This window comes from Heloderma suspectum, chromosome 5 (assembly GCF_057233095.1).
Source record: "Heloderma suspectum isolate Gila_16-S chromosome 5, 16-S_ref, whole genome shotgun sequence".
Lineage (NCBI taxonomy): Eukaryota > Metazoa > Chordata > Lepidosauria > Squamata > Helodermatidae > Heloderma > Heloderma suspectum.
The window spans coordinates 97,317,739-97,344,040 of record NC_139462.1 but is presented as its reverse complement, the minus strand read 5'-3'; the positions used below and the strand labels follow the sequence as shown (position 1 = coordinate 97,344,040).

The following is a 26,302-nucleotide window of genomic DNA, read 5'->3' as shown; positions in this document are numbered from 1 at the left end:
AAGAAGGAGCAGATAGTCCACGTTTGCCCCTTCCCCTGGTCTTTAAAGCTGCTGCCCTCTGCTGCTGCTGCTATTTGCTGCTGGTGTTGTGGCTGCTGGTGTCTCTGGAGAGGCAGGTGGGTAGATCTTGCGACTCCAAGTGCGACGCTAAGTGCGCACTTAGCGTCGCACTTGGCGCAACGCCGAGGCGCTGCCTCTGGCAGCCCCGCCTTAAGTACCTGTGGGCGGGGGCAGAAGCAGGCTCAGGCTCAGGATCCACCTGGTGCAGCTGCTGGCTGGTCCTCCTTCCCCAGGCTCCTTCCCGAGCAGCCTCTGGCAGCCCCGCCTTAAGTACCTGTGGGCGGGGGCAGAAGCAGGCTCAGTCTCAGGCTCAGGATCCACCTGGTGCAGCTGCTGGCTGGTCCTCCTTCCCCAGGCTCCTTCCCGAGCAGCCTCTGGCAGCCCCGCCTTAAGTACCTGTGGGCGGGGGCAGAAGCAGGCTCAGGCTCAGGATCCACCTGGTGCAGCTGCTGGCTGGTCCTCCTTCCCCAGGCTCCTTAATTTCAAACGTAAGGCTCGCCTTTAATACCTGGATGAAAATCCTTTGCAGTCAATGACTGCCTGAAGTCTGGAACCCATGGACATGACCAAATGCTTAATTTCCTCCCTCGAGATGCTTTGCCAGGCCTTTACTGCAGCTGCCCTCAGCTGCTGCTTGTTGGTGGGTCTTTCTGCCTTCAGTCTTCTCTTCAGTAAGTGAAAAGCATGCTCTACTGGGTTGAGATCAGGTGACTGACTTGGCCATTGAAGAACATCCCACTTCTTTGCCTGGAGAAACTCGTGGGTAGCTTTTGCTGAATGTTTTGGGTCATTATCCATCTGCAATATGAAGCAGCGTCCTATCAGTTTGGCAGCATTTGGCTTAACATGAGCAGAAAGTATAGCCTTCTACACTTCAGAATTCATCCTGCTGCTTTTATCAGCACTCAGGTCATCAATAAACACCAGTGACCTGGTTCCATTGGCAACCATACATGCCCATGCCATAACACTGCCTCCACGTTTGACAGATGATGTGATATGCTTTGTATCGTGAGCTGTTCCTTTCCTTCTCCATACTTTTCTTTTCCCATCATTCTGGTACAAGGTAATCTTGGTTTCATCAGTCCAAAGAATCTTATTCCAAAACTGGGAAGGCTTTTTTAGGTGTTTGCTAGCAAAGGCTAATCTGGCCTTTCAGTTCTTGAGTGTTACCAGTGGTTTGCACCATGTTGTGAAGCCTCTGTATTTACATTCATACAGCCGTCTCTTGACTGTAGATGTTGACAATGACATGCCTACCTTCTCAAGAGCGTTCTTGACCTGGCTAGATGTTATGAAATGGTTCCTCTTCACCACGAGCAGAATTCTGTGGTCATCCACTTAGTTGTCTTCTGTGGTCTTCCAGGCCTTTTGCTGCTGCTGAGCTTGCCAGTTAATTCCTTCTTTTTCAGGGTGTTCCAGACTGTTGTATTGGCCACTCCCAATGTTTTTGCGATCTCTCTGATGGGTTCATTTTGTTTCCTCAGCCTAATGATGGCCTCCTTCACTCGCATGGACACCTCTTTGGACCTCATGTTGGGAGTTCCAGTGAACAGCTACCAAATGCAAATGTAACACTCAGAACTGCCTGCAGGCCTTTTATCTGCTTCATTGGTCATGGGGTACCCAGGAAACAGGCCACAGCTGGCCATACAGCTGCTTGTCAGCCATTCGTTCCATTACTTATGAGCCACCAAGGATGGGTGTGTGTGTATGCCACTGGCTGTCCTTCCTAAATGGTTAGTGCCCCACTTTTGTCAAACCCCTTGAATTACAGCTGACTTCGCTCCCATCTGGGTGTGTTTCCTTTCAACTTCAATGTGGTGGTGTACAGATGCCAACTGCCAAAACAGTTATCCTTGTTTCAATATTTCTGGCCCTGACTGTAAATGACAAAGAAGAAAGCCTGGTGCAGGGTTAACTATGGTTAATGTTAAGGCTAGCAGGGGGAATTTATTCCAGATAGGAGAGTGGCCAGGATGAGGAAGCGTACAATCCAGTGGCCCAGCCATGAATTAGAGATCCACAGCTTTACATCTGCACCACCCCTGAATGTCTGCCTACTATACATATTCTATGTTCACCATGAGGTTTGAACCTCAAACAGTTGAACTGTTAGGTGCAAAAAAACCAGAAGTCATATTCAAAACAAAATTAGCAGTGAGCTCCTTTTCAGTAAGCCAACCCAAAGAGTTTAAAGAGGTTTTATATTAAAATAAAATTCCCTTGCATCTCATAATCACTGAGCTGTTTCCAGGAAAGACATCCATATTCTAATGCTACCGAGCTCTATCTCTCCTTCATTCAATTTATAGGTAGCAAGGAATGTGTTGGATGGGTGCCTGGAGTCAGTAATTGCTTGGATGAGGGTAAATTGAAACTCAGTCCAAACAATACCAAAGTGCTATTGACTGGTGGCCCACTTGACCAAGGAAGGGGTATTCAGCCTTTCTAGATGGAATTGCATTTCCCCTTATGGAACTAGCTTGGCTGCTAGTAGATCTGGCCCTGATTATTGATGCCTAAGTGATGTTTGTGGTCCAAAGCACCTTCCATCACTTTTGGCTGGTGCACCAGCTATGTCTCTTTTTAGGAATATATAATAGTTATCAATGTTTTGATAACATCCAGGTCAGAGTACTGCAATGTGTTATATCTGGAGTTGCCTTTAAAGAGCATACGGAAACTGCAATTGGTTCAGAATACGGCAGCTAGACTACTGAATGGAACTTGCTGAATGAAATGTATTTTACCAGTATTTAAAGATCTTCATTGGCTTCCAGTTTGTTTCCAGGTGCAATTCAAAGTGCTGGGTTTAGCCTATAAAATTCTAAACAGCATGGGCCAGGGTCTCTGAAGAGTCACGTTCTCCTGTATGAACCTTCCCATTCATCGAGATCATCACCTGAGGCCTGCTCAAGATTCTCTTGAGAGATTCAGCAGGTAGCCCTTCTTTAGAGTAGTGTATTGACTGTAGAGCACTTTAATTTAATTTATTTATTTATTCATTTCATTTCTATACCGCCCAATAGCCAAAGCTCTCTGGGCAGTTCACAAAAATTAAAACCAAGCAGCACACAACAAGAGAATTTAAAATATATAGAACATTAAAACCACAATATAACAATACAACCACAATAAAACCTAGCAGCAGTGCAGGAGTTTAAAATACAGATTTAAAACAGCAAAGCTAAAAGTTTAGAAAGCTAAAATGCTAAAATGCCTGGGAAAATAAAAAGGTCTTCACCTGGCGCCGAAAGGAATACAATGTAGGCGCCAGGCGAACCTCACTAGGGAGCTCATTCCAGAGCCGGGGTGCCACATCAGAAAAAGCCCTCCTCCTAGTAGCCACCCGCCTCACTTCCTTTGGCAGGGGCTCACGGAGAAGGGCCGCTGATGATGATCTTAAGGTCTGGGCAGGCACATATGGGAGGAGGCGATCCTTCAGATAACCTGGCCCCAAGTCGTTAAGGGCTTTAAATGTTAATACCAGCACTTTGAATTGGGCCCGGAAATGGACTGGCAGCCCCTTCTGCAGAAACTCTTGTTTGGCACTTGCTCTTATCTGTTAAGCACCAAATGAGAACTGTTTTCTTAGAACTGTGTTTTTCCATTGATTTTTTAATCAAATTTTTTTTTAGATTATAAGCCACCTTTCAGATCTTGGGTGGAAAGGTGGGATACAAATCATTTTTATCAACCCAGTCTCTACTATTGCAAGTTTACTTCAGACAATACATGTATGGTTTTTGTTGCCAACATGTGATAAATGGTTTTGCACAATAAAGGTTTGAGGCTCCCTCTTTACCTTGCAAGCAGTTCAATAAGGTCAGTTCTACTCATGCCATCTGGAATTAGCCTTGGGATAGCAGCAATACAAGTTCTAAATAAATCAATTTTCGGTTTTCTCTCACCCCTATGAAAAGAAAGCAGGTTTAAAATAGTCAAATAGGAGCTTATATCAAGATTGTTGATATGATGTACATGCATCAGAGATTCAAATCATGGGTTTCTTTTCTTTTAATTTAATATTCTGGATATTAAATTAATACACATTTTTAGTGTAATTCGCTATCTATTGGTACAATATAGAATCTGTTAAACATACACAAGTCTTGCTGAAATAAAAAAACATATGTACTTTGTTAAATGTGAAGTCCTACTAAGTGTAATGGGGCTAATAACATTTACTGATGGGGAATCATGCACCATATAAGCATTTCAGCTATAATTAGTACTGTGACGAATTAGATAAAAGTATGATTTTACATACGTGATCATGTCTTCAGGTTCCTTATTAGACATCTGTATACTAGTCATGCACATTGGCCTTCCAACTTCTTTGTCTAGATGCCTAAGGATGCTGTCTAGTGCTTTTCTTACTTGAGGATAGTATATCGACATTCCTAAAGAGGCAAAGTTCAATAGAACTTGATTCTCAAATCTGTGCTTCAGTTTAATTTCCAGTTTCTTGAATTTTACTGGATGCACATTTTTGCACTGAACACACTGCCTGAAACTGAATTACACTGACTTAAAAGTCAAAGTATATTCCAACTAGGATAGAGCATTCGACTAATAAAATATTGGTTAAATAATTTAAGGTATATATTGAAACAACAAATGTATATTTTGATACTAAACCCAAAAGCTGTGGTTGCCAAACATAGGCCCCTCCTTTCAATAGAATGGGGCATGTCCCTGACATCACTTTGTACTTCTGGAACTCAGCATAAGGTCACAATCCCCAGTTCCAAGTTTGACTCCTGGATGGTTCCTGCAGTTTACTGCACTTCCAATACACCCTAAGTGCAGCACACACACAAAAACAAGCCCAGGTCCTCCTCTCGAGCTTGGAAAGGGAGCTGAGGCTTGCGTTTTGCACTACTTAGAAGTACCGCAGAACTGTGTGGATGACATGCTGCTCCCACACAAACTATGAAGTTAGAAGGAAAGCTGGGTGCCATCAGGCTCAGGGGTTGCGTAAGAATTCATGGAACAGTTCTTCTCTTTGGCTTTTATCCTGGGCCACTGAGGTCATCTTAAAATCACAATTTAAAATAATAAAATAAAACTGAAACAGAAATAAAGCAAAGTAACATTATTAAAAAAAACAAACCCAAAGTCCGTTTTTAAAAGCAGCTGTGCTAAGTAGGCAGCACACACCGGTCTCCCAGCCTCATAGAATATTTGACAATTATTGATAGTGGACAAATAGTAGGTGGTCAACTGACAGCACTGACTGACCTATTAATCATCTTGCCAATCCTAATCCTAACTATAAAACAGATACAAAAAAGACCATTGGTCACTTACATGTAAAAGGGATTTCTTTGGGCATGTAAAACAGTACATCAGGTGGGTCTTATTTACCACCTAGTTTTCAAAGGCAAAATCACTGCTCCAATTAAGTCTTTTAACTGCCTTTCTACCCTCTGAAGCTCACTTTCCAATGACAAGCTCAGGAAGTACTAGGATCAGTGAGAACAGCGAAACACAAACAAGAAAAACAGGACATCTCGCACTCTCTGCAGACAGGGCTTGGAAAAAAACCAAGTGCGACAAAACAAGAAAATTAATCCCCACCAGCAGAAACAGCCATAACAGAATCTGAATCTAGGGTGTAGCCCTGATGTACTGTTTTACATGCATAAATAAATCCCTTTTATGGGTAAGTGACCAATGGTCTTTTCTCTTGTGTGTGTAAACAGTACATCAGGTGGGACATACCAAGCTTGACCCATGTAGGGCGGGATTCAACAAAGTAGTAGCTGCTTAATGACTGGGAAGGACATGCTGCAAGACATGCCTTTCAAAGGCTGCCTCAGCAGAGGCATGTAAGTCAATCTTGGATTCTTTAACAAAGGTGCTAGAATTTGACCATGTAGCTGTCCTACAAATCAATACAGTAGAGCATTGAGGGCGAAAAAGCTGCCGATGTTGCAATTGCTCTTGTAGAATGGGCAAAAATTTTGGTAGGCAAAGACAACTTCAGGCAGGAATAGGCTAGGGAAATACACGCCTTTAGGCACCTACTCAAGAGTGGTATTAGAAACCTTCCGTCCCAAGGAAGCAGGATGAAATGACACAAACAGGGAATCTGACTGCAGAAAGTTTTGGTTCTGCTGATATAGGCTTTCAGGGCTCTCCTGACAACAAGAGAATGTCATTTCTTTTCTGAGGGGTGCACAGCAGAAGCACAAAAAGTGGGAAACATTAGCTCTTGTTGACAGTGAAAAGAAGACAGAACTTCAGGACAGAAAAAAGGGGTTAGGACAGAGCACCACTCTATCTTTACGGAATACACATAGGTGTTTATCTGGGCTTTTAGACTGGACCTATCTGGGTTTTTTGACTGTATGCCCCGGCCATGGGCTGCTAAGGTTTGGAGGTACTGAGATAATGATAAGCCAGATCCAGGTTTGCTTACAGGGAGACTTTATTGAGTACTTACAGCACACAGACTTACCCAATGGTTGGACAGCTTCTCTGAACCCAGAGCTAAGGGGCACAATGGGTTTTATATACCATACATGTCAGCAGTGAGGCAGCATGACAGAAGCAAGCATTAATTAGCGTTCACTTTCCCAGCATAGGCTAACAGTACTTGTTCAGAGGGAAAACAATCAGAACTTTCCTAGCACAGCCACCTGTAGCTCAGCATAAACACAGCCTCACTTCTCAGGCACATCCTAGGCCCTGATAAGATACTAGCCTTTGTTAGCATGGAATGTGCTTAGGCCGCACTATCGACTTTTGACTCATCTCACATGCTCAGAGGCCCACTAGCAAGGAAATTGCACTTATAATGAACCTAAGCCAAGCATTATGGATCTCTAGGCCCCTCTAAAACTACAGGTGACTTGGTTATACTCCTGGGGCCATTACACTGACAAAAGAGCAGATAGCATGAAAGCCTGATGCTTAAGCATATTAGGCTTGAGATCCTAAACTCAAACCATCTTGCAGAAATGCTAAAAGGTCTGAGATTCTGGCTTTTTTAGCCCCAAATCCTTTTCCTAGTACACTAAGCAGAGAATATCTTCCACGTACTCTGGTAAATTCTGCAGGTAGATGGTCTCCTAGAGTCCAATATAATCTTGATTACCATGGGGGAGAGGTCTACTTTGGTAAAACGTTTCTGTCTGATTTCCAGACATGTAACTGAAGCCATGCAGGGTTTAGGTGAAGGAGATGGCCTTGAGATAACAGGTCTTCCCACAGAGGGAGGGGCCAAGGACAAGCCGCTGCCAGATCAATCAAGTTGGGAAAGCAGGTCTCCATAGCCAAAAAAGGAAGCCACTAGAATGACTCTCACCTTTTCTTACTTACCTCCACAGAACCCTGGAGAGAAGAGGGAGCAGCAGAAAAGTGTACAGAAGCCCAGTCAACCTCGGAGAAGACAGGGCATCTGTAATCTCTGCTGCTGGAGCTACATAATGGGAGAAGAACCTCCTGACCTGGTGACTGGCTTCTGATGAAAACAGGAACACCTGGACTCTCCAGAAATAGACTATCTCTTCAAAGACTTCTGGGTGAAGCATCCATTCTCAATGGTTTATCCATTTCCTGCTTAGCCAGTCAGCCTGAGTATTCTGTCTCCTGCCTAGGTATTCCGCAGAGAGGGATTCTAGGTGATGTTCCGCCCAAAGAAAGAGGGAGTCTGTCTCTGCCTAGAGGTCTGGGATGGACGATGTATGCCTTTGGCTGTGACATTGTCTGCTTGGATGAAGACTGATCTGAGAGGAAGTACTTGCAGGTTGACAGGAAGCCACGACTCCCACGAGGACTAGGTTCCTTGAACCATCCTCCAGTTGCACAGAGCTCCCCAACAAGAAAGGCTGGCTTCTAATGTAATCACTGTTTTGGGGGGGTCCTGGAGGGTGACCCCTCTTTCCAGAACAGGATGGAGGAGCCACCAGCAGAAGGAGGCTCAAACAGTCCTGGACAGATGAATGTTCAAGTGATATCTTGAAGTTATGTTCTTTTGGAAAGGAAGCAGGGCCCTGTCAGGATTCCCTTTTGTCCCTGCTGAACTTCAAAAGCCAAATCAAAAAACACAGACAAGAGGCTTCTATCCATGGCTCTTTAATCCTTTACTTCCATGGGTCATACAGATGAAAATTGTCAGTAACTCACAGTCTACAAAGGAAAAGCTTTCAGAGAGTTCAAGGGGAAGCTACTGTCAGGGTTGTATCTGAGCCCATAGAGTCCCAAAGCAGCTCTGATTCTGAGGAAGAGAGGCAACTCATGGGGGAGGAATTTTCTCAGACTTCAGAGGCACAGCTGGAGGGGGAGCCCCCCCCTTCACATCCCTGGGAGTGACAGCAAACTAGGAGTAGAAAGGGAAGGACAACCTGAACTTTTAGAAGCGAGGCGCAGACGCAGGCACAACTGAGAGATCGCAGGGGCTGAGCTTTGGCACTCAGCCCGATTGGCTCGATGTCAACAGCTGTGCCCAGAAGCATCACAGGAGAGGGGGAGATCTTCCCCTCCCACCCCTTAAGTTCAGAGAATTGCTGCCCTTTTCCCAAATGGAGATCAACTGACGTACTTTCCCTTTGAACCCCTAGATGGCTGTTCCTTTGTAGTTCTCTGAGTCTCTAGCAATTAGCATCTGTATGTCTCATTAGGGTAAATGGAATTAAAGCCTTTTGTCTGAGTGTTGATTTGGCTATTGGAGTATTCAGTAGGCAACAGGGGAACCCTGACAGCTACCCAGGTTGAAAGTTGCCCACCGTTTGAGAAAAGGTGGGCAGGCTATCCTAACTTAAGGGGTGGGGGGGATCTCCCTCTATCTCGTGAGGTCTCTACGTGTAGCTGTTCCTGCCGGGCCAATCGGGCAGATCGCCTAAGATCTGCCCCTGCCATCTCTCTCTTGGTGTCAGGGTGGAAACTGAGCCAATAGAGCCCCAGAGCAGTTCTGATTCTGAGGAGGAACAGCAATCCATGGGAGAGGAGCTCGCTCATCTTTCACAAGCACAACAGCTGGCAGAGATTCCTCCTGCCAGCATTCCTGGGATAGATAGTGACCCTGGCAGTGAGAGAGCGCTGGAGGGCAGCTTGCTGGACGCTCGGCGCAGACGCAGGGAGCGACAACAGATGGAGGGCGCAGAAAGGAGGCATAGCGCTCGTTTGGCGCGCAAACAATGGTCACGTCCTGAGGACCCAAGGGAAAGAGGGAGGATCTCTCCCTAGCCCATAAGTTCAGGGTCTTCCCGTGTTTCTCCTTCAAACAGGGACCAACTGCCTTACCTGGAGCTTAGGCTACTCAACTATCTTTCCCCAGTGCTGTTCCTTGCTTTGGCGCTAGCTACTAGCATTCTGAAAGAGTCATAAAGTAATAAAGGAATAAAGTCTCGGAAAGAATTCCTCATCGTCTGTGTCCTGAGTTGGCTATTGGTGGGTACTGCAAGAGGCAGCTAGGGCGCTCCTGACAGCTTGGCTCTGTGTCTGCATCTGGCGTCAAAGAATTCAGGCTCTCCATGCTCCACCTCTCCCTGTTCGCTATCTCTCACAGGGGTGTGTGAAGAGAAGCCCTCTTCATCCAGCTGGACTATTGAAACCTGAGGAATCTGTCTCTCCCTGTCTGGAAGAGTCTGGAAAAGTTCCTCCCCAACGTTTTGTGGTTCCTCTTCAGAATCTGAGCTACTCTGCCACTGCTTATGCTCAGAGGCACCCCTGACAGGCCCACTGTAAGGGAAAAGAATGAAGTCTTGCCCAAGGAGTTACCTGGAATGTTGACACCATGAGGCCCAAAACCTTCGTTAGAAGCATGAGGTCAGCTGACTTCTTGAAGCAAATCAATTTGACTGCAGCTTGAATTTTGGATAACCTCTCTGGAGAGATAGCCATGATCTCTACTTGCATGTCTATTAAGGCCCCCAGGTAAAGTATTCTGTGAGAGGGGAGCAGATGACTCTTTGATTGTTCACCAGAAAACTGAAGTCCTTGAGACATTCCAGGATGACTTGCGGGTCATCCATTGCCTGATGATGAGAGGCTGAATGAATATTGTTAAGGGTATACTGAGATCCTTTGCATGTGAAGATGTGCCACCAAGGTGACCATGATCTTTGTAAATACCCTGGGACCTGAAGCTAGGCCAAAAGGCATGGCTCTGTATGGAAAATGGGACCCTTCAAAGGCAAAATGGAGGTAGCGTTGATGGTTGAGGAAGATAGGAACGTGGAGATAGGCTTCTCTGAGGTCCACTGAAGTCATGAAGTCTCCTAGGCAAAGAGCTTCTTTGATGGACAGAAGAGGCTCCATCTGGAATCAGTGGTACCAGATGAAGTGGTTGAGACAGCTCTGACAGATTAATCTTCCTTTGAGACTGTAAAGAAGTGAGAATAGAGCCCTAATCCCTTCTCTTCTACAGGCAACAGTTCCATTGCCGCGATATCTAGTAGAAGTTGGATGGCCAATTTCACCATCTCCCTCTTGGCTGGATTTGCTGGGGCTGGTGATGGGAAAAATTAGTGGGAAGGTCGAGATATCAGCTCTAGATGCAGACCCAAGCAAAAAATCTCCAGGACCCAACAATCTGAGGTGATGGCCAGCCATTTGTCAGTGTACCTCGCAAGATGACCACCCACCAAGAAGAGGTTGGTGTCAAAATTGGTGCCTGTATCCCCTTGACATGGTGGATGAGCCATATCTAGTGGAGAAGTTCTGCTGGCCTTTATTTCCTCCTCGGGAATGAGCTCAGGCAGGACAGGTGGACCAAACATTTCTCCCTTGCCTAGAGATTTTGGAGAACCGAAATGGCTGGCTGGTTTGGTAAGGATGAAAAGATCTCCTAAAGAAATGCCTTTCTTCCTTCTTTCTTGCCATGGGCATAGCCTTTTTCTTATCGTGATTCAACTAGGATGTCCTTTACAGCTTCTTCCCCAAAGAGCTTGTCCCCATGAAAGGCTCTGATGCTAGACTGAACTTTGAAGGAAGAGCAGCTTCCCAATGGCAAAACCAAAGGAGTCTCCTGGCAAATACATCAGCTGCTAGGGATCTAGCAGAGAACTGAGCTGCATCCAAAGAGGCACCAGCAATAAAAGCTACCACTCTAGAGACCTTGAGAAGGGTCTTGCGTAATCTGGCTGGATCATGAAGTGCCCCGTCCAACACATCTTCCAACCACAGGAGGGAAGGTCTGGCAAAAACCGACACTGAAGTTGCCACCCAAACAGACAGGGATGCTGCTTCATGGGCCTTCTTCAAACCAGTATCCAGCTTGCGCTCAACTGATTCCTTGAGCTGCACGTCGGTACCTTTCAGGTGAAGAGCATGATTCACCAGAGCCACCACGGGCACATCAATAAGTGGGGCTTAAAATTTAATCCATAATAAGCTGCTCTAAAACGTAATGTTTGTTAGCAATAGCGATGAATTTCTTGTGCTGCAAAGGAGAATTCAACTCACCTCCAAACACTTTTGGGATAAGAGCAGGCAGCTTCACCACTTTGGTCTTGGGCTAAGGATCAGGACAGTCAGCTGCCATCCTAGAAGTAGAGGGTTTTGAGGAGCTTTCTCTGAAGGAATCAAATCTAAGGTTGCCATAGATTTACATAGCAGGGGAAGATAATGTGAGTCCTGGAATAGGTGAAAGGAATCAGGACCCTTGAGGTCGGACTCACCCCTCCTCTTCATCCAGGCAATTAAGCCCACATCATGCTCATCTGGGTTAGGAGAATCCAGATTTGGGTTAGACATTTTCTTTTTAACACCGCCCCTACGCACCGCCCCAGAGGACATCATGAGGATCTGGAGATGTATGAACCCTGTCTCAAGCTGGAGCTGAAGGAGCCTATGAAGTCTGCTCTGACATTAGGAGAGAGCCAGAGGGTTGTGTGGCATTTCTAGATGTAGCAGATATAGAAACGGTTAAAGGCTGAGAATGAACCAAGGCACCCTTAGCTAGGTCAGCTAATAAAGCCTCCTTCAAGCACTGTAGCACAGAAGGTGGAATTTCCAGAGAAACTGAATCCCCCCAGATTGCTGCCTAATTGTAGAGGACTGACAGGGTTTTGGCAGGAAAAAGCAGTGGGCCTGGAGGATGATACCCCTGTTCCCATAGGGAGGTCTTTGAACCCCCAAAACGCCTCTTGGAAGGCTGCATCGAAAACAGACTGCCCACATTTCCAGCCAAGTCTACGTCTATGTCATCAGAGAGATATTCATCTGCCCTAAGGCTCCTTCTGGCCAACCGCCTGGGAGATAACGTAGCAAAAGCTGGGCTCCTGCGTAAGGCCAGGCTCCCCGCTCCTTGTCCTCCTCTTCTTCTGCTTCCTCTTCGTCTGCCTCCTCTTCCTCCTCCTCCCAAACTCCCATCATCCATACCAGCCAGGGCTATGTTGTTGCAGGCACTTGATCTTGCTCTGAGCCCTGCTGAGGAAAACTCCCAAAGGTGGAGAAAAGGGAGCTCCAGATGTGAGGGAAAGGCTTGCTTTTTCATAAGCTGTAGACAGACAAGCTGCTTCAGCGTGAATGGGAGAAGGGTCAGTAATGGCCGCCATTATTGCCTTTCCATTGCTCACAGGGGCCATGCAGAGGCGGCTTGAGAAGAGCCCAAGGAGACTGCCAGGCGAGGTTTATGAGATTTGCAGGCAGAAAAATACTTTTCTTTTTCTTTCCCCATAGCAAGCAGCAGAGCCGAAGGCGCAAGGGGGAAAAGGCTGGCCAAATTGGAGGGGGGGCAGTTGACAACAAAGGTAGCTGACAGGAATGGAGAAGGTGCAGTGGTTTGGGGGTTTGTTTAAACTGTTTTCCCTGAAAGGAAAAAAGATTAGGAAGGAAGGAAAAGAGAACAGACAATAACACAGAGGCATGCGAAAGTTAGGGAGAGAATGGAAAAAGCAATCCTGAGTCAGAAGAACGCAGAGAGGCGAATCCATGACCACTTCAATGAGGCAAAATTGCAGAACTGAGCTTCAAAGGTGGGAAAGACAGTTAAAAGACTTAATTGGAGCAGTGATTTTGCCTTTGACCACTAGGTGGCGCACAAGACCCACCTGATGTACTGTGGTGGGCTGGCCTCTGTAGCCAGCCTAAATTTGTGCTCCTCAGTGGCCCTAACCCTCCCTGACCATGGGAGGCGTCTTGGATGTTAACATCATGTTGAACTTCAGAAGGACTTCAAGCCATTTGTGTAAGCTCTCCCCAACATCATCCTGAGCCTCTCAGAGATCAGAAAGCAGAAGATGCCTTACTGTTTTCTGAGTTTCTCTGAGGCTAAGCATTATGTCAGGAAGAATCCCTATGCTTCTCTAGGCTCCAGAGAAAGGCTCTCACCAGGTTTGTTTTTTTTTAAAAAGCCTTTTACAAGTGTTGAGTTGGCTGGTGAACACATTTGTGGAACCCTGTACAATAAATTTACAGCAATTCACAATAAAGTTCCATCTACAAAATCTGCATAGATTTAAAATGAAATAAAATTAGGATGATGCATGGGAGCAACATGGTCTTTTGTAACTACAAGTGGGGCCTGCAACAAAATGTTGCAGTATACAGTGCTCCTGCTCAGGTTCCAGGTAGCTAGCTAGCCAGGCTCCTTTCCAAGATATGCTATTCCACACACACCCCTAAGACCCTCAGTATTTTGTATCCACTGAGCATGCTCAAATCTCACTGGGCTGTTTTTGTGTGGTGGGAGGGCTCCCCTTAGGGTTTTTTTAAATTGAACTTCTGCAAACCTTAGGGTTCCTCCAAGCCTGCTGATACCTCCCACCTGTATACAGATGGTGTGGTTTTGGCTACATAAGGATCCACACCCAGAGAATGAGTTTGCTATTAGTATATAGCATTAGTCTCCAACCCTTGTAGACTGGAAAGATTTGAGGAAAAGAAAGGAACAATAGCCCAAAGCTCCTCTTTTCATTATTTGTTTAGTATATTTGTACACTGCCCTTCAGCCAAAGTTTATAGTTTATGCAGCATATGCTCTTGAAACATTAAAAGTAAGGGTCCATAGGCCAATTAATTTTTAAATGCACTATTATATAGTTTAGAAATTAAACACTGTGCCAAGTGCCATCCCTTCCTCTGAATATGAAATTGACTAACCTATAACCTTTGCTTCTTCATCTGTCAGAGTTTTATTGAGAAAAATTTTCTTTACACGGAGAGTGTTTCCTGAGGGAAGTACAACTCCTGTAGTTGGCATAGGTGGTTCACCATCCTTCTGTTGTAAACTGTCTGCTATCACAAGGAAGACTCTGAGACCTATATTCATTCTCTGTAGCACAGAGGGAAAAATACATTAGCAACCCAGGCTAATGAAATGTGACACAGGGCCAATGAAATGTTGCAATATGAATTAGACTTTCTCACCCTTAACAGAATGAGTTCTCAACATTGTTCAGGCCAGCCAAACATTCAAAATCAACATCTCCAATTAATATCTTGCTAAATCAGACACTAAATGACATTTAAAGTTTATTAATCTCTGCAAAATAATATGCTCTAAAGGAGATATTAAAATTCAAAGTGCTACTGGCTAAACTTGTTGAACACTTTTATCATGTTCCTCTCTATAGGTCAATCCCAGAAAAGGATATTACTGGGATGCAGCAATCTAGCATCTGGTAGACATAGGTACAATCAAATCAGTTCTGTCTATATTTGTCAAGACTACACTCTATGGTAGGATGTGCACATAATGCTGAAACATGGTGTAGCGCTGCACTCATGAGCAGAAAGGAGCCTGAGAGAAGCCTCTGGCTAACAGGCTCCCTCTTTCCCTTTCCTCCTGGCCAGGGAGCTTATGTCATCAGCTTCTGAAGGGACCATCAGTGGCCTCAGAGGACCGTTGGGGCAGCCCCTCCTCCACCTTCCCTGGGGCTACTTAAGACCTGTGTGCCCTGAGGGAAAGCAGAAGTGAGGAAGCCCAGGTCAGAGAGCTCATGCCATCAGTTCCTGAAGAGACCTTCAGTCAGCCAGAGAGAACTGTATTCTCATGTTTGTTTGAGTTGGAGGGTTTTTTTGGTAACATTTATTTTCAGAGATTGTAAAGCACTTTGAGTGCCTTGGCAGAAAAGCAGTATGGAAATGTACTAAATAAATAAAATAAATAAGCTAAGGTTTAGTTTCACTTTACCCAATTCCTGGCTTGTTGTTATGTGCAAATCAGAAATCGTGATTTAAAATAAATTCTAGTCAATTGTAAAACAAGCCAACCTGGATTGTTTAGCTAGCTTGTTGAATGAACTAGAGTTTATTTTAAGCTATGATTCCTGATTCACCAGTGACGACAAAGCCAGGAATCAGCTAATAGAAAGAAGAAAAGCAAGAAAGAGAAATGGAATTATGGTTTATTTCTCCTCCTGGCTGCATGGAGGAGGAGAGCGGAGAGAAATGCACACTTGAGCCCAGTGCTTAGTATGGGTTCTTTTCTGCTCATGCTGCAGCACTAAACTATAGTTTAGCTTAGCATTATGTGCAAATGCTGTCTACATCTAAGGATCCAAAGAAGACCATAGACACCAGTATGATTTTAGTCTTTAAGGACACAATACTATGCATGTTTAGACAGAAAATGTCTAAGCTGGCTGGGGAATGCTGGGAGTTGTAGGATTTTTTTCTGTCCAAACATGCATAGGATTGCACCCTAAATTGTCTGAACAGGTGAGTAAAGTTCTAGTGTTTCTAAGAGCACCCACTGCTGTGCACATGCTCATAATCTGACATGTTAACTGACTGCATTAAAAGCAATTAAAAACACAAAAACCATTATTTTTTGCTCCAATATTGTTTTACCTCTGGATTAATAGTGAAGGTTTTAGATGATTTTCCAACACTGAGAAGATCAAAAATTATTTCTTTCATTGCGAAATCCAAGCGTTCCTAAGAAGAAAATAATGTCTACGTAAGACTCTTTGTAAACCTTAGCTCATACCCCAAACCAATGTGGTGAACTTTGTGTTCTATGATAACCAGATCAAAACTAGTTACCTTCCTGCAAAAATCCTACATTATTTCTCAATAATCCAATGTACCAGATGCAGTTTATTCTGCATATTTTAATCTGGATTATTCAAAAGTCAGTAAGTCTGTTAAAAGAAGGTTGCACTGTACTACTGCGGCTATCTTTTTTTTGTAAGCTTACAAGTCAGCCAACTCTTCTGGCAAATAGAGATATGCAAGGAAAGGATTTTGCTCTTGTTCTTCACACAAACCAAGAGCAATAATTCCGCCGGGCTTCAAAACCTGGCTGTTCAGGAGGGCATTTGGGTGGGTTAGGGTTTTTTTTAAAGTAGTGCTGTTTTGTTATGTTGTTTTGTTCAGTTGATTGTGTAAATTTGTTATTAGTATTGTACGCCACCTAGAGTGGCCAGGCAGCTGGCCAGATGGGTGGCTAATAAATCAGAGAGAGAGAGAGAGAGAGGTGGTTTTCAAATTATACTCTGTGGAGCCATGGATGTTTTCAGAGGCTTATTAGGGATTCCCTAGTGAAGAGATCACTAGCGGCACGCAAGCTTTGCTATAAGACAGCTGAATATCATCACTGATCTCCTCTTACTATACAGCCACAAGGGAGTGTTGGGTGTGCCCTATCGCTCTTTCAGTTGACATGTGGTGACTGAGCCTAACAGGCCCACAGGAAGCAAGTGCGCATCCTAGAACATGTTCCTGAGTCCTCGAAATATGAAGGTTTCCTGGTGGACAAGTCAATGAGGAAAGGTGGCAAGTCTGAAAACCATAGAGTTATACTGTAGAGTTTAAATATGGGAAGTTCAGCTTCTAGTCTCCTGTTCATCAGTGATGCTCTCTGAAGAGCCTTAGGCAAGTTACTATGTCTCAAACTAACCTACTTCACAGGACTGCTGAGAGGATAAAGTGAGAACTTCACATGTATAACCCTGAATGTCTTTGGAGAAAAGTGGGATACACATGTGGTAAGGAACATATATTGAAATATTTAACTTGTTGTTGTTGTTGTTGTTGTTGTTATTAGATTTATTTATATCCCACCTTTTCCCCAACACTGGGACTCAAGGCGGCTTTACAACACTAAAACTTGTACAATTAAAACCTATAAATAGAAATATAAATACAAGTGTACAAAAGTTAAAAATATAATTAAATCATCAATATTAAAATTGTAAAAATATCAAAACACTAAAAGACAACAAGAAAAACAGTATTCATCCGTCATATTTTCACAGGTCCAGACTAGTTATCCCCAAAGGCCTGCTGGAACAAAAAAGTTTTTACATGCCTACGAAATCATATCAAGGAGGGTGCCACACTTGCCTCCCTGGGAAGCGAGTTCCAGAGCCTTGGGGCAGCCACTGAGAAGGCCCTCTCCTGCGTTCCCACCAGGCGTGCCTGTGATGGTGACAGGACAGCGAGAAGGGCTTCCTCTGAAGATCTCAGGGCACGAGTAGGCTCACAGGGGACAATACGGTCTTTTAGATAACCTGGACCCGAGCCATATAGGGCTTTATAGGATATGACCAGCACTTTGAATTCTGCTTGGAAACAGACTGGGAGCCAGTGAAGCTGTTTTAACCGGGGAGTTGTATGCTCCCTGTAACCAGCCTCAGTCAGCAGTCTGGCAGCAGCTCTTTGAACCAGCTGAAGTTTCTGAACACTTTTCTGAGGCAGCCCCACGTAGAATGCATTACAGTAATCCAAACGGAATGTAACTAAGGCATGTATCACTGTGGCCAAGTCAGACATCTCAAGGAACGGGCACAGGTGGTGCATTAGCTTTAACTGTGCAAATGCACTCCTGGCCACTGCTGAAACCTGGGTATCCAGGCTCAGGGCTGAATCCAGAAGTACATCCAAGCTGCTGCGAACCTGTGTCTTCAGGGGGAGTGTAACCCCATCTAGCATAAGCTGTATCCCTATTCCCTGATCTACCTTCCGACTGACCAGGAGCACCTCTGTCTTGTCTGGATTAAGCTTCAATTTGTTTGCCCTCATCCAGTCCATTACTGCCAACAGGCACCGGTTCAGCACCCCAACAGCTTCCTTGGAATTAGACAGAAAGGAAAAGTAGAGTTGGGTGTCATTGGTGTACTGGTGACACCGAACCCCAAAACTCAGGACAACCTCTCCCAGTGGTTTCATGTATATGTTAAATAGCATGGGGGACAAAACAGAACCCTGAGAGACTCCACAACCCTGAGAGACTCCACAAGGGAGTCGAACAGAAGTCCCCCAGCACCACCTTCTGGGTCCACCCCTCCAAGAAGGAATGGAGCCACTGTAAAACAGTGCCTCCAAGTCCTATTCCAGCGAGGCGGCCCAGAAAGATACCATGGTCGATGGTATCGAAAGCTGCTGAGAAGTCCAGCACAACCAATAGGGCCACACTCCCTCTGTCTAGTTCCCAGCGTAGGTCATCCACCAAGGCAACCAAAGCTGTTTCTGTCCCATAACCGGGTCTAAAGCCAGATTGAAATGAATCTAGATAATCTGTCTCATCCAGGAATCCCTGGAGTTAGGAGGCTACCATGCGCTCCAATATCTTGCCCAGAAATGGAATATTGGAGACTGGCCAATAATTACCCAATATGGTGGGGTTCAGGGAGGGCTTTTTAAACAAAGATCTCACCACCACCTCCTTCAAGCAGGCTGGAACTCTGCCTTGCCTAAGGGAGGCATTAACCACTCCCCTTACCCACTCAGCCAGTCCACCTCTGGCTGCTTTTATGAGCCAGGAAGGGCAAAGATCTAGAACACACATGATGGCTCTCACCTCTCCCAGGATCCTGTCCACATCCTCAGGCTGTACAAATTCAAAAGTAACCAACAACGCTGGACAAGCAGGGGCCAAAGTTACATCCACTGGGTCTGTATCAACTATAGCATCCAAGTCAGAGCGGATCCGAGCGATTTTGTCTGCAAAGTGCTGAGCAAATTGTTCACAGTGGACTGTCAAGAGGTTTAAATTATCCTCTTGCAGGCTGGTGTATAAAAGACCCCTAACCACTCGAAACAGCTCCGCTGGATGGCTCTTTGCAGACACAATAGTGGCAGAAAAAAATATTTTCTTTGCTGCCCGTATTGCCACAGAGTAGGCTTTCAAATAGGCTCTAGCCCGTGTTCGATCAGATTCACTCTGAGTTTTCTGCCAACGTCGCTCTAGTCATCCTCTCACTCGTTTCATCACTGCCAGCTCCCTAGAAAACCAGGGTGCTGGTGCAGCTCCACTTCGTGAGAGAGGACGCTCAGGAGCAATTGTGTCCACGGCCCTGGTCATTTCTCCATTCCAGAGATCGGCCAGGGCTTCAACAGAATCGCCTGCTGAAGCAACAGGAAAATCCCCAAGAGCCGTCAGGAAACCATTCAGATCCATCAGCCTCCTGGGGCGGAGCATCTTAATCGGTCCTCCACCCCTGCAGAGGTTACAAGTGCCAGCAAGTCTAAACCCCACCAGGTAGTGATCTGTCCATGACAACTATAGAGAGTTCCTCCAGTCTCAGATCACTATCACCCCATCCAGCACAGAAAACGAGGTCTAGAGTGTGTCCAGCAGCATGGGTGGGGCCAGATACCTTCTGGGACAGACCCATGGTTGTCATGGCAGACGTGAAGTCCTGAGCCGCTCCCGACAGGGCAGCCTCAGCAAGGATCTTGAAATCCCCCAGCACAACAAGCCAAAGGGTCTCCAACACCAACCCTGAGTCTACCCTGGCTAGCTCAGGAAGGGAGACTGTTGAGCAGCAGGGTGGATGGTACACCAACGGAATCTCTATTCTGTCCCGGGCACCCACCTTCAAATACACACACTCAATCCCAGCAGACTGTGGGATAGGGCACCTGGTGGGGGGGATCGAATCCTGATAGACTGTTGCCACTCCACCTCCCCACCCCCCAGGTCTTGCTTGCTGCTAGACAGAGAACCCTGGAGGGCATAGCTGAGAGAGATAACCCCCCCCCCCCAAGCTTCATCCAGCCAGGTCTCTGTAATACAGGCCAGGTCAGTGTGCTCATCCAGGATCAAGTCCTGGATAGCAGTTGTCTTACCATTCACTGACCTGGCATTCAGCAGCAGCAGTTTCAACCCAGGGGGTCTGTTGCCAGGGCCATCCATATTATTTGAGTTGGGGGACAGTTTAAGGACAGTCAGCACTTTATTGTTACACATTCTGCCTTTACAGTGTGACTGTCTCCCTGCTCCATATCTCCCTCTGCCCTGTAGAACTGTAGTGGCCGTTCCCTGGCTCCCAACCCCTCCCCGCTCCTTTAAAAAACATATGTCTAGTGCAGGCAGTCCAGCAGGCCACACTGAGGCAAACAGTCAAACATAGTATCAGACTTGGATTGAAATATATTATAAAGGGAACTTACCTGAGCAATGAACTGGATAATTTTTACAAATATATTCAGAGGTGTGTCTCGAGGGACCACACTGCGAGAGCCTTTTGGAAAAAGTGCTGATACAATGCTCATGAGACGGCTGTAGAGGAAAAGATTAAGAAACCAGTATTGAGAAAACCTGCTAACAGCTTTATCAAAGAGCAGTAACAGTGATTTTTAACTTAAAGAAAATGACAAAAGTTTTAGTATGTTGAACCAAACCACTTACCTTTGTGTTACAGTGTTGCTTTCACATTTTATTCTAATAACATAAACCCATAATAATCTATATAATGATTCCAGTGCAACTCGAGACATTTTGGGATCTTTATTCTGTTGAAAACAATTTTAAAAACAGGCTTTAATGCATGTACAGGACATCAGCCTGAAAATACATTTTTAAGGGACATAATTTAAGTACCTTAAACAACTTGCCTATTTTTATTATTTATTAAGATATTTTAAAACCATGACACTCACAAGGCACTGTAGAGAAAATTCCATAACAAAACATAATAATATATAAAACCATCAGATTGAACTCACCTTGCCTCCACTTAAAATGACCAGTAATAATTAAACAAGCACTGCATTTAATAAAATGTGGGCTGAAATAAAAACACCTTAAGACTTCTCTTAAAAGCCAACAATGGTGGGACCATACGGATGTCCTGTGGGACAGAATTCCACAAGTGCAGGGTCACTGCTGAATGACCCAGACCTGGACCCCACCCATCATATCCTCCCCAAAATGTGTCCTGTAGCAGGCATCTCTTTCCACATTCTTCAAGGCATCTGAGAAATGGAGGGATTCTCTACCAACAATCATTTGCTTTGCACAGAGCTCAAGGAAATGATGAAGTGGCCTATGTTTCTCTCCTCTCAAGGTCCCATGCACAGTGGAAGCATCATCACAGTCCCCCTGCTCCTCTGCAACACTCAGTGGATGGGGAAAAAGCCAGGGACACTTTCTTTACTCCATCCCCAACCAAATGCAGAGTGGTGATGGAGGCAACAGGCAAACTGAACTGGGAGAATTTGAGCCCAGGTCCCAGGCAGGCGGGGGTGGAGCTTTATGCTGGCTGAACAAGCCCCCACCCCCTGGCAGTTTGTCTTGGTGTTTTCTTCCCTTCGTTCAGATTTCTCTCTTTCATGAGAGCTGCTGACAGTTGTAGTCAGGGGGGAAGAGGAAGATGATGAGTGTGTATCAGAGGCAGCAGGTCTCCCCTTCTCTTCAAACCTGCTTAAAGAAGAAGCCAGACATTCCTTTTCCAATACAACTACCTGCAGTCTGGTCTTACATATTTTTAGTAGGAACCAAGCACCACAGAGTTCGATGGCACTTACTCCCAAACATATGATTATAGCTTTAGCCTGCAAGCCTGTGCTTGTGCACTTGAGATTGGGCCAGTTCACATGTAATGGCAAATCGTAAATGAATTAACCCACAATTTGCTGTGCACGTGTAGGACAGAGTGGGTATGCTGCTGCAGTGCATCAGCCCCTTCCGTTTTTAATTAACAATGTGGGTTGCTGAGCCTGATGCGTGAACCTGGAGCACTGGGTTGCTTAGGGACTAAACAACCCATTGGTTAACTTATGGTAGGCTAGGTTAAATGCTGGGGTTGTTTAGCCCCTCAACAACCCAGCACTTCAGGTTTGCTTGTCACACTTACAACCCATGACCTGGCTGATCATAGGTTGTTGATTAAAAGAGGGTGTGTGGGAGGCAGCACGCTTACTCAGTTCCATTCATGCTTGGCAAATCCTGAGTTACTTAACCCAGGATTTGCCATTACATGCAAACCAGGTCATTAAGTTCCACCAATGAGTGAGAATTACTTCTGAGTAACCATGTACAGGATCAAGCTATTAGTTTTCCAGGGCAGTGGATCAGTGACCCACCATTCCTGCTTTCCTTTTCAGTCCCTCATCAATAAGGGAAAAAATACTCCAAGGCTTTAACACAAAGGAAACTGTGGAAGGTGGGGGACTCTCACCCAGCAGCCTGCAGAGATGGGCTGCAGGGCATATGGGTTTCACATAGCAATTGTCATTTATGAACCAAACCTTGGCTGAAGGCCTCTAGTCAGAATTATTTCACATGACACATTCACATTTGTTCACATAGCGTAATATCTGAGGCAACTGCACAAATTCTTATTGCTGGTTTTGCTGTTGTGAAACACTATATTATTTACATACTCAAACAGCCCAAGGGTGTTTAGATCACGTCCGTCTGATTTAGATCACATCTGTCTGATTGAATGAACAAAGAATTCAGGGCTTTTTATCACCAGCTAGCTGATCATGTGAAGAAAGAGGTTTACTTTAGGCTAATATTTTAGACTAAAATTACATGAAACATTATTTGTTTGTAAAATTCAATGGAAACTGGTAAGGTTCTCCAGAGTGTTCTGTCAACTAAGTACAGCTGACAGCGTTCCCCTTTTTATGTTTCCCCTCAGGTGTGGCAAACCTTTTCACACAAAAATAGGCTGGTAATAATATGCTTCCACTCTCGTTTGGCTTCTGTCAAAATCATAAATTGGAAAAATATCTATCCCTTTTCTATGAGAACCATTCATATTAATAACTCATTAGAGGCATCACTGAGCATGATATCCAAGAAGCAGAACATGTGTTCCCTGCATAGAAAGAGGGATAATAACCTCTAAATAACTTGCTTTAGAAATGCAACTAAACTAAACTAGACAACAGAACTCCAAGAAGCAGACTTTAAAAGGATGCTGTTATTGTTTCAATCTTCAGTACAGTTCTCATGTTGATGTCTGTTAAATACTTTCAATCACCATGGAGAAGAGCTACAAACGTTAACTAGTTTTCAATCTTGATTATTATCAGTGTAACACGTTTATTTCACGCTCTTGCAATTAAACCAAGCCAACTATATACTACACTGGTTTGCACATAACGCTAACCCATGATTTATTTTACCCATGGTTTGTTGCTCTACCAAGGGTTTGTCTGGGAGACAATCAAATGAACTGTGGCTTATTTTCTCAATCCCTTGGGTTGTTTTTTCCCTCCTCCTTTGTCCAATCCTTCCCTGTATCCCAAATGTCTTTGCAGTGCTGTAGTACTGGCATGTAGAAGGGGTGTTTCTGAGCACAGGGAGTGGGATAGCAGTTCAGATTCTGAAGGAGAACCATCAGACATGGGGGAGGTGTTTTCCCAGGCTAATCCAGAAATGAGTAGGCCTGCTTCTCAGGTTACAAACATCCAGATGGCTGAGCCTGAGGGTCCCTCCTCACCCCTCCCCCCCCAATGAGAGGCAGCGAACAGAAAGATGACCTAATAGATGCCAGATGCAGGCACAGAGCAAAGAAGGCAGGGGCGGAACTTAGACTGTCTACCCGATTGGCCTTGCATGGAAAGCTGCACTTAGAGGCCTCAAGACAAGAGCGGGACCTCCCCGCCCTTAAGTTAGGCTAGCAAGACCATCTCCCTCTTCAAATGGCAGGCAACTCTCGTAAATCCCATTTGAATCCCCTAAAGGCATTCCTTTGTAGACCAAGAGTCTCTGAGAATTTGCATCTGTATGACCCTGTGAAGTAATGGATTAAAAGCTGTAGACTGAAGCCTCTTATCTGTGTATGTTTGGGCACTGAAGTGAAGTGGAGGTTAAGGGAATCCCAACAGAACGCCTGTTGAGTTCTTTTAATCTCTCTTGCCCACCACCTCTGTAGCCTGCCAAAACAACCCACAGTTCTCGGTTCACACATAACAAGAATGGTTTAATGGTTTAAACAACCCAGTAAAAAACCATTCTCTTTCTGTTTGTTAATACAGCCACATTCACATATCACAACAATCCAGGGTTCAGCAACCCATACCAGTGTTATGTGAGAACCAGGCCATAGATGAACTGGGGGTTTTCTTTAAAATTTACATGCTACATACTGGCCATGATCACATAGAATAAGCCAATAACAATCCCTAGCTTATTCTGGTTTATTGTGAATGAGTAGTATACTGGTGTATACAGCCCATTCACTCATGCTTCACTCCTCATTTCACACAAGCTGGAAAACTAACCATAAATAGATATCTTATTGCGATATCTGAGCCTGGGATCCTGGCTTTTTGCTGGCCTAAATCCTAGCTTGACTGGATCAAGCCCATTGTAAGATAATTAATTTGTATTCTGCATTACTAAAACAAACCATATAGTATTCAGCATAACTGAAACTGTTAGATTTAACTATCATGACATTTAAATTATTATCTGAAATTTCTCTATAAAGATAAGAATCATGACATTTACATTATTATTTATTTCAGCACTGGATGCAAAATAATCCTGCTATGACCCCAAACAATCTATAGAATTAACACTGTATGGCCCTTAGTGTAAAACACCCTTAGTGTAAAATACATTTTCTGTAGCTGATTACAAGGCATGAAAATCAAAACTGATTTAACTTTTTTTTTAAAGCTGAGGAAACATGTTTTTCTGTGAACTGACATGCATGAAGGTTTAAATAAGTGCAGTAAGAATATATTTTGCTTTATGCTGTTATCACACACATAACTTTTTCTCTCTCAATTGACACTAAATTACTGACAATGCTCCTTTTGCAGATTAGCTTCTCTTAGTTGCCTGTTGACAGTGTCATTGCTATTTTTAAAGACTCAAACAGGACATACAATGCAACACACAGAAAGACAAGAAACAAAGCTATTTCTTACTTTGCTAGTATAACATATTAACTCACCTGAAGTGTTTCTATTTGTTTTCTGATACTGTTGTTAGATGGCATCTAAATAAAGCAATGCAAGACAGCAAAACATAACAAACATGAGAATGGGAAGCACATGCATGTTAGATGAAAAAATAAAATAAAAAGCACAAAGAGAAAGCTGTTTTCTAGGGCTCTATTCAGCAGAAACAAGATTTTGGCAGGTGACTCCACTTCAGAACTGCATGATTGGGACATCCTAATGATTCATCAAGTTCAGCTTACTATTTTGCCAGTTGCATCTCCTAGCATTCACTATCAACCTCTGGCAATCAGATTTAAGAGCTGAACTTGGCTAATATCTATTAAAAGGTTTAATTTCCTTTGGCCAGGATCCAAAGACTCAAACAACTAATTTCATGGATGGAAGAGGCTTTTGTGTTGAAAAGCAGTACCCTGCACCCACCCCACCAGCTGCATGGAAAATCATTTTTGAAAGTAAAGAATTTCAAAAGCATTCTGGTGTGGCATAGAGGTCTGCTGATCAAAGTAGTAAAAAATCTCTGGCTGTGCCTAAAGTCGTTATTTGGATACTAGCCTTGAAGCTTATCAAATGTTGAGATGTTCTATAACCATTTCTATTAGGGATGTGCATCAAATTCACTTGAACCACAAGATGAATCTGGCCCATTCTAACTATTTCTGGTGCTTCCCAAGGGGAAGCGGGCTTTTTTGCGAAGTGACCAGAACCAAATCTGGACCCTGCACAAAGCTTCGTTCATATTTCAGCTTCGGAAAGGCAGACAGCATATCTCAAAAATTAGCATCATTTGTTTTTGTTTTTTCTAAACACTGATGGGAGTGGGGAGGGGGTCAGTCTCATCAGAGTGACTGATAGGCGTACCTTCAAATCACAAAGCATATTTTACCAGGGGCTCTCTAATCACAGTGCTTTGGGGGTGGGCAAAGATGGGACTGTGAAATGGACATTCTTCTGATGCTTCCCTATGAAAAAAGCTTTAAACTTAAAGTATCTTAACACCCTAGTTCTTAAACCTATCCTCCTGAAACTTTGTAGTTATCTTGCCTGGGGACACCTCTATGATGTGTGCCATTTTTGTACAAATTGCCCAAAAAATCATGGGGGGAGGGGAAGGCTAAGCGAATCACTCACCACCACCACCCCAAAATTTGAGGGCTCTCCTTCCACATACATTACTGTATCTATGCTT

The 26,302-nt window shown here is 44.5% G+C and overlaps 1 protein-coding gene across 15 annotated transcripts in view; it reads right to left on the bottom strand.

The window, feature by feature from the left end:
• The window catches only part of FRYL (FRY like transcription coactivator), a 261,277-nt gene that overhangs the window by 113,382 nt on the left and 121,593 nt on the right, over positions 1-26,302 (bottom strand). For 10 of the 15 annotated variants that reach the window (XM_084856817.1, XM_084856816.1, XM_084856806.1 and 7 more), the window contains 7 exons: positions 25,107-25,151; positions 20,597-20,700; positions 20,359-20,467; positions 15,811-15,897; positions 14,119-14,290; positions 4,334-4,466; positions 3,869-3,976 (listed from right to left, as the gene is read on the bottom strand). In XM_084856817.1, the coding sequence (XP_084712943.1) occupies positions 3,869-3,976; positions 4,334-4,466; positions 14,119-14,290; positions 15,811-15,897; positions 20,359-20,467; positions 20,597-20,700; positions 25,107-25,151 (758 nt within the window). The remainder of the gene's footprint in view (positions 1-3,868; positions 3,977-4,333; positions 4,467-14,118; positions 14,291-15,810; positions 15,898-20,358; positions 20,468-20,596; positions 20,701-25,106; positions 25,152-26,302) is intronic. The other 5 variants (XM_084856818.1, XM_084856808.1, XM_084856810.1 and 2 more) reach the window with 1 other exon arrangement.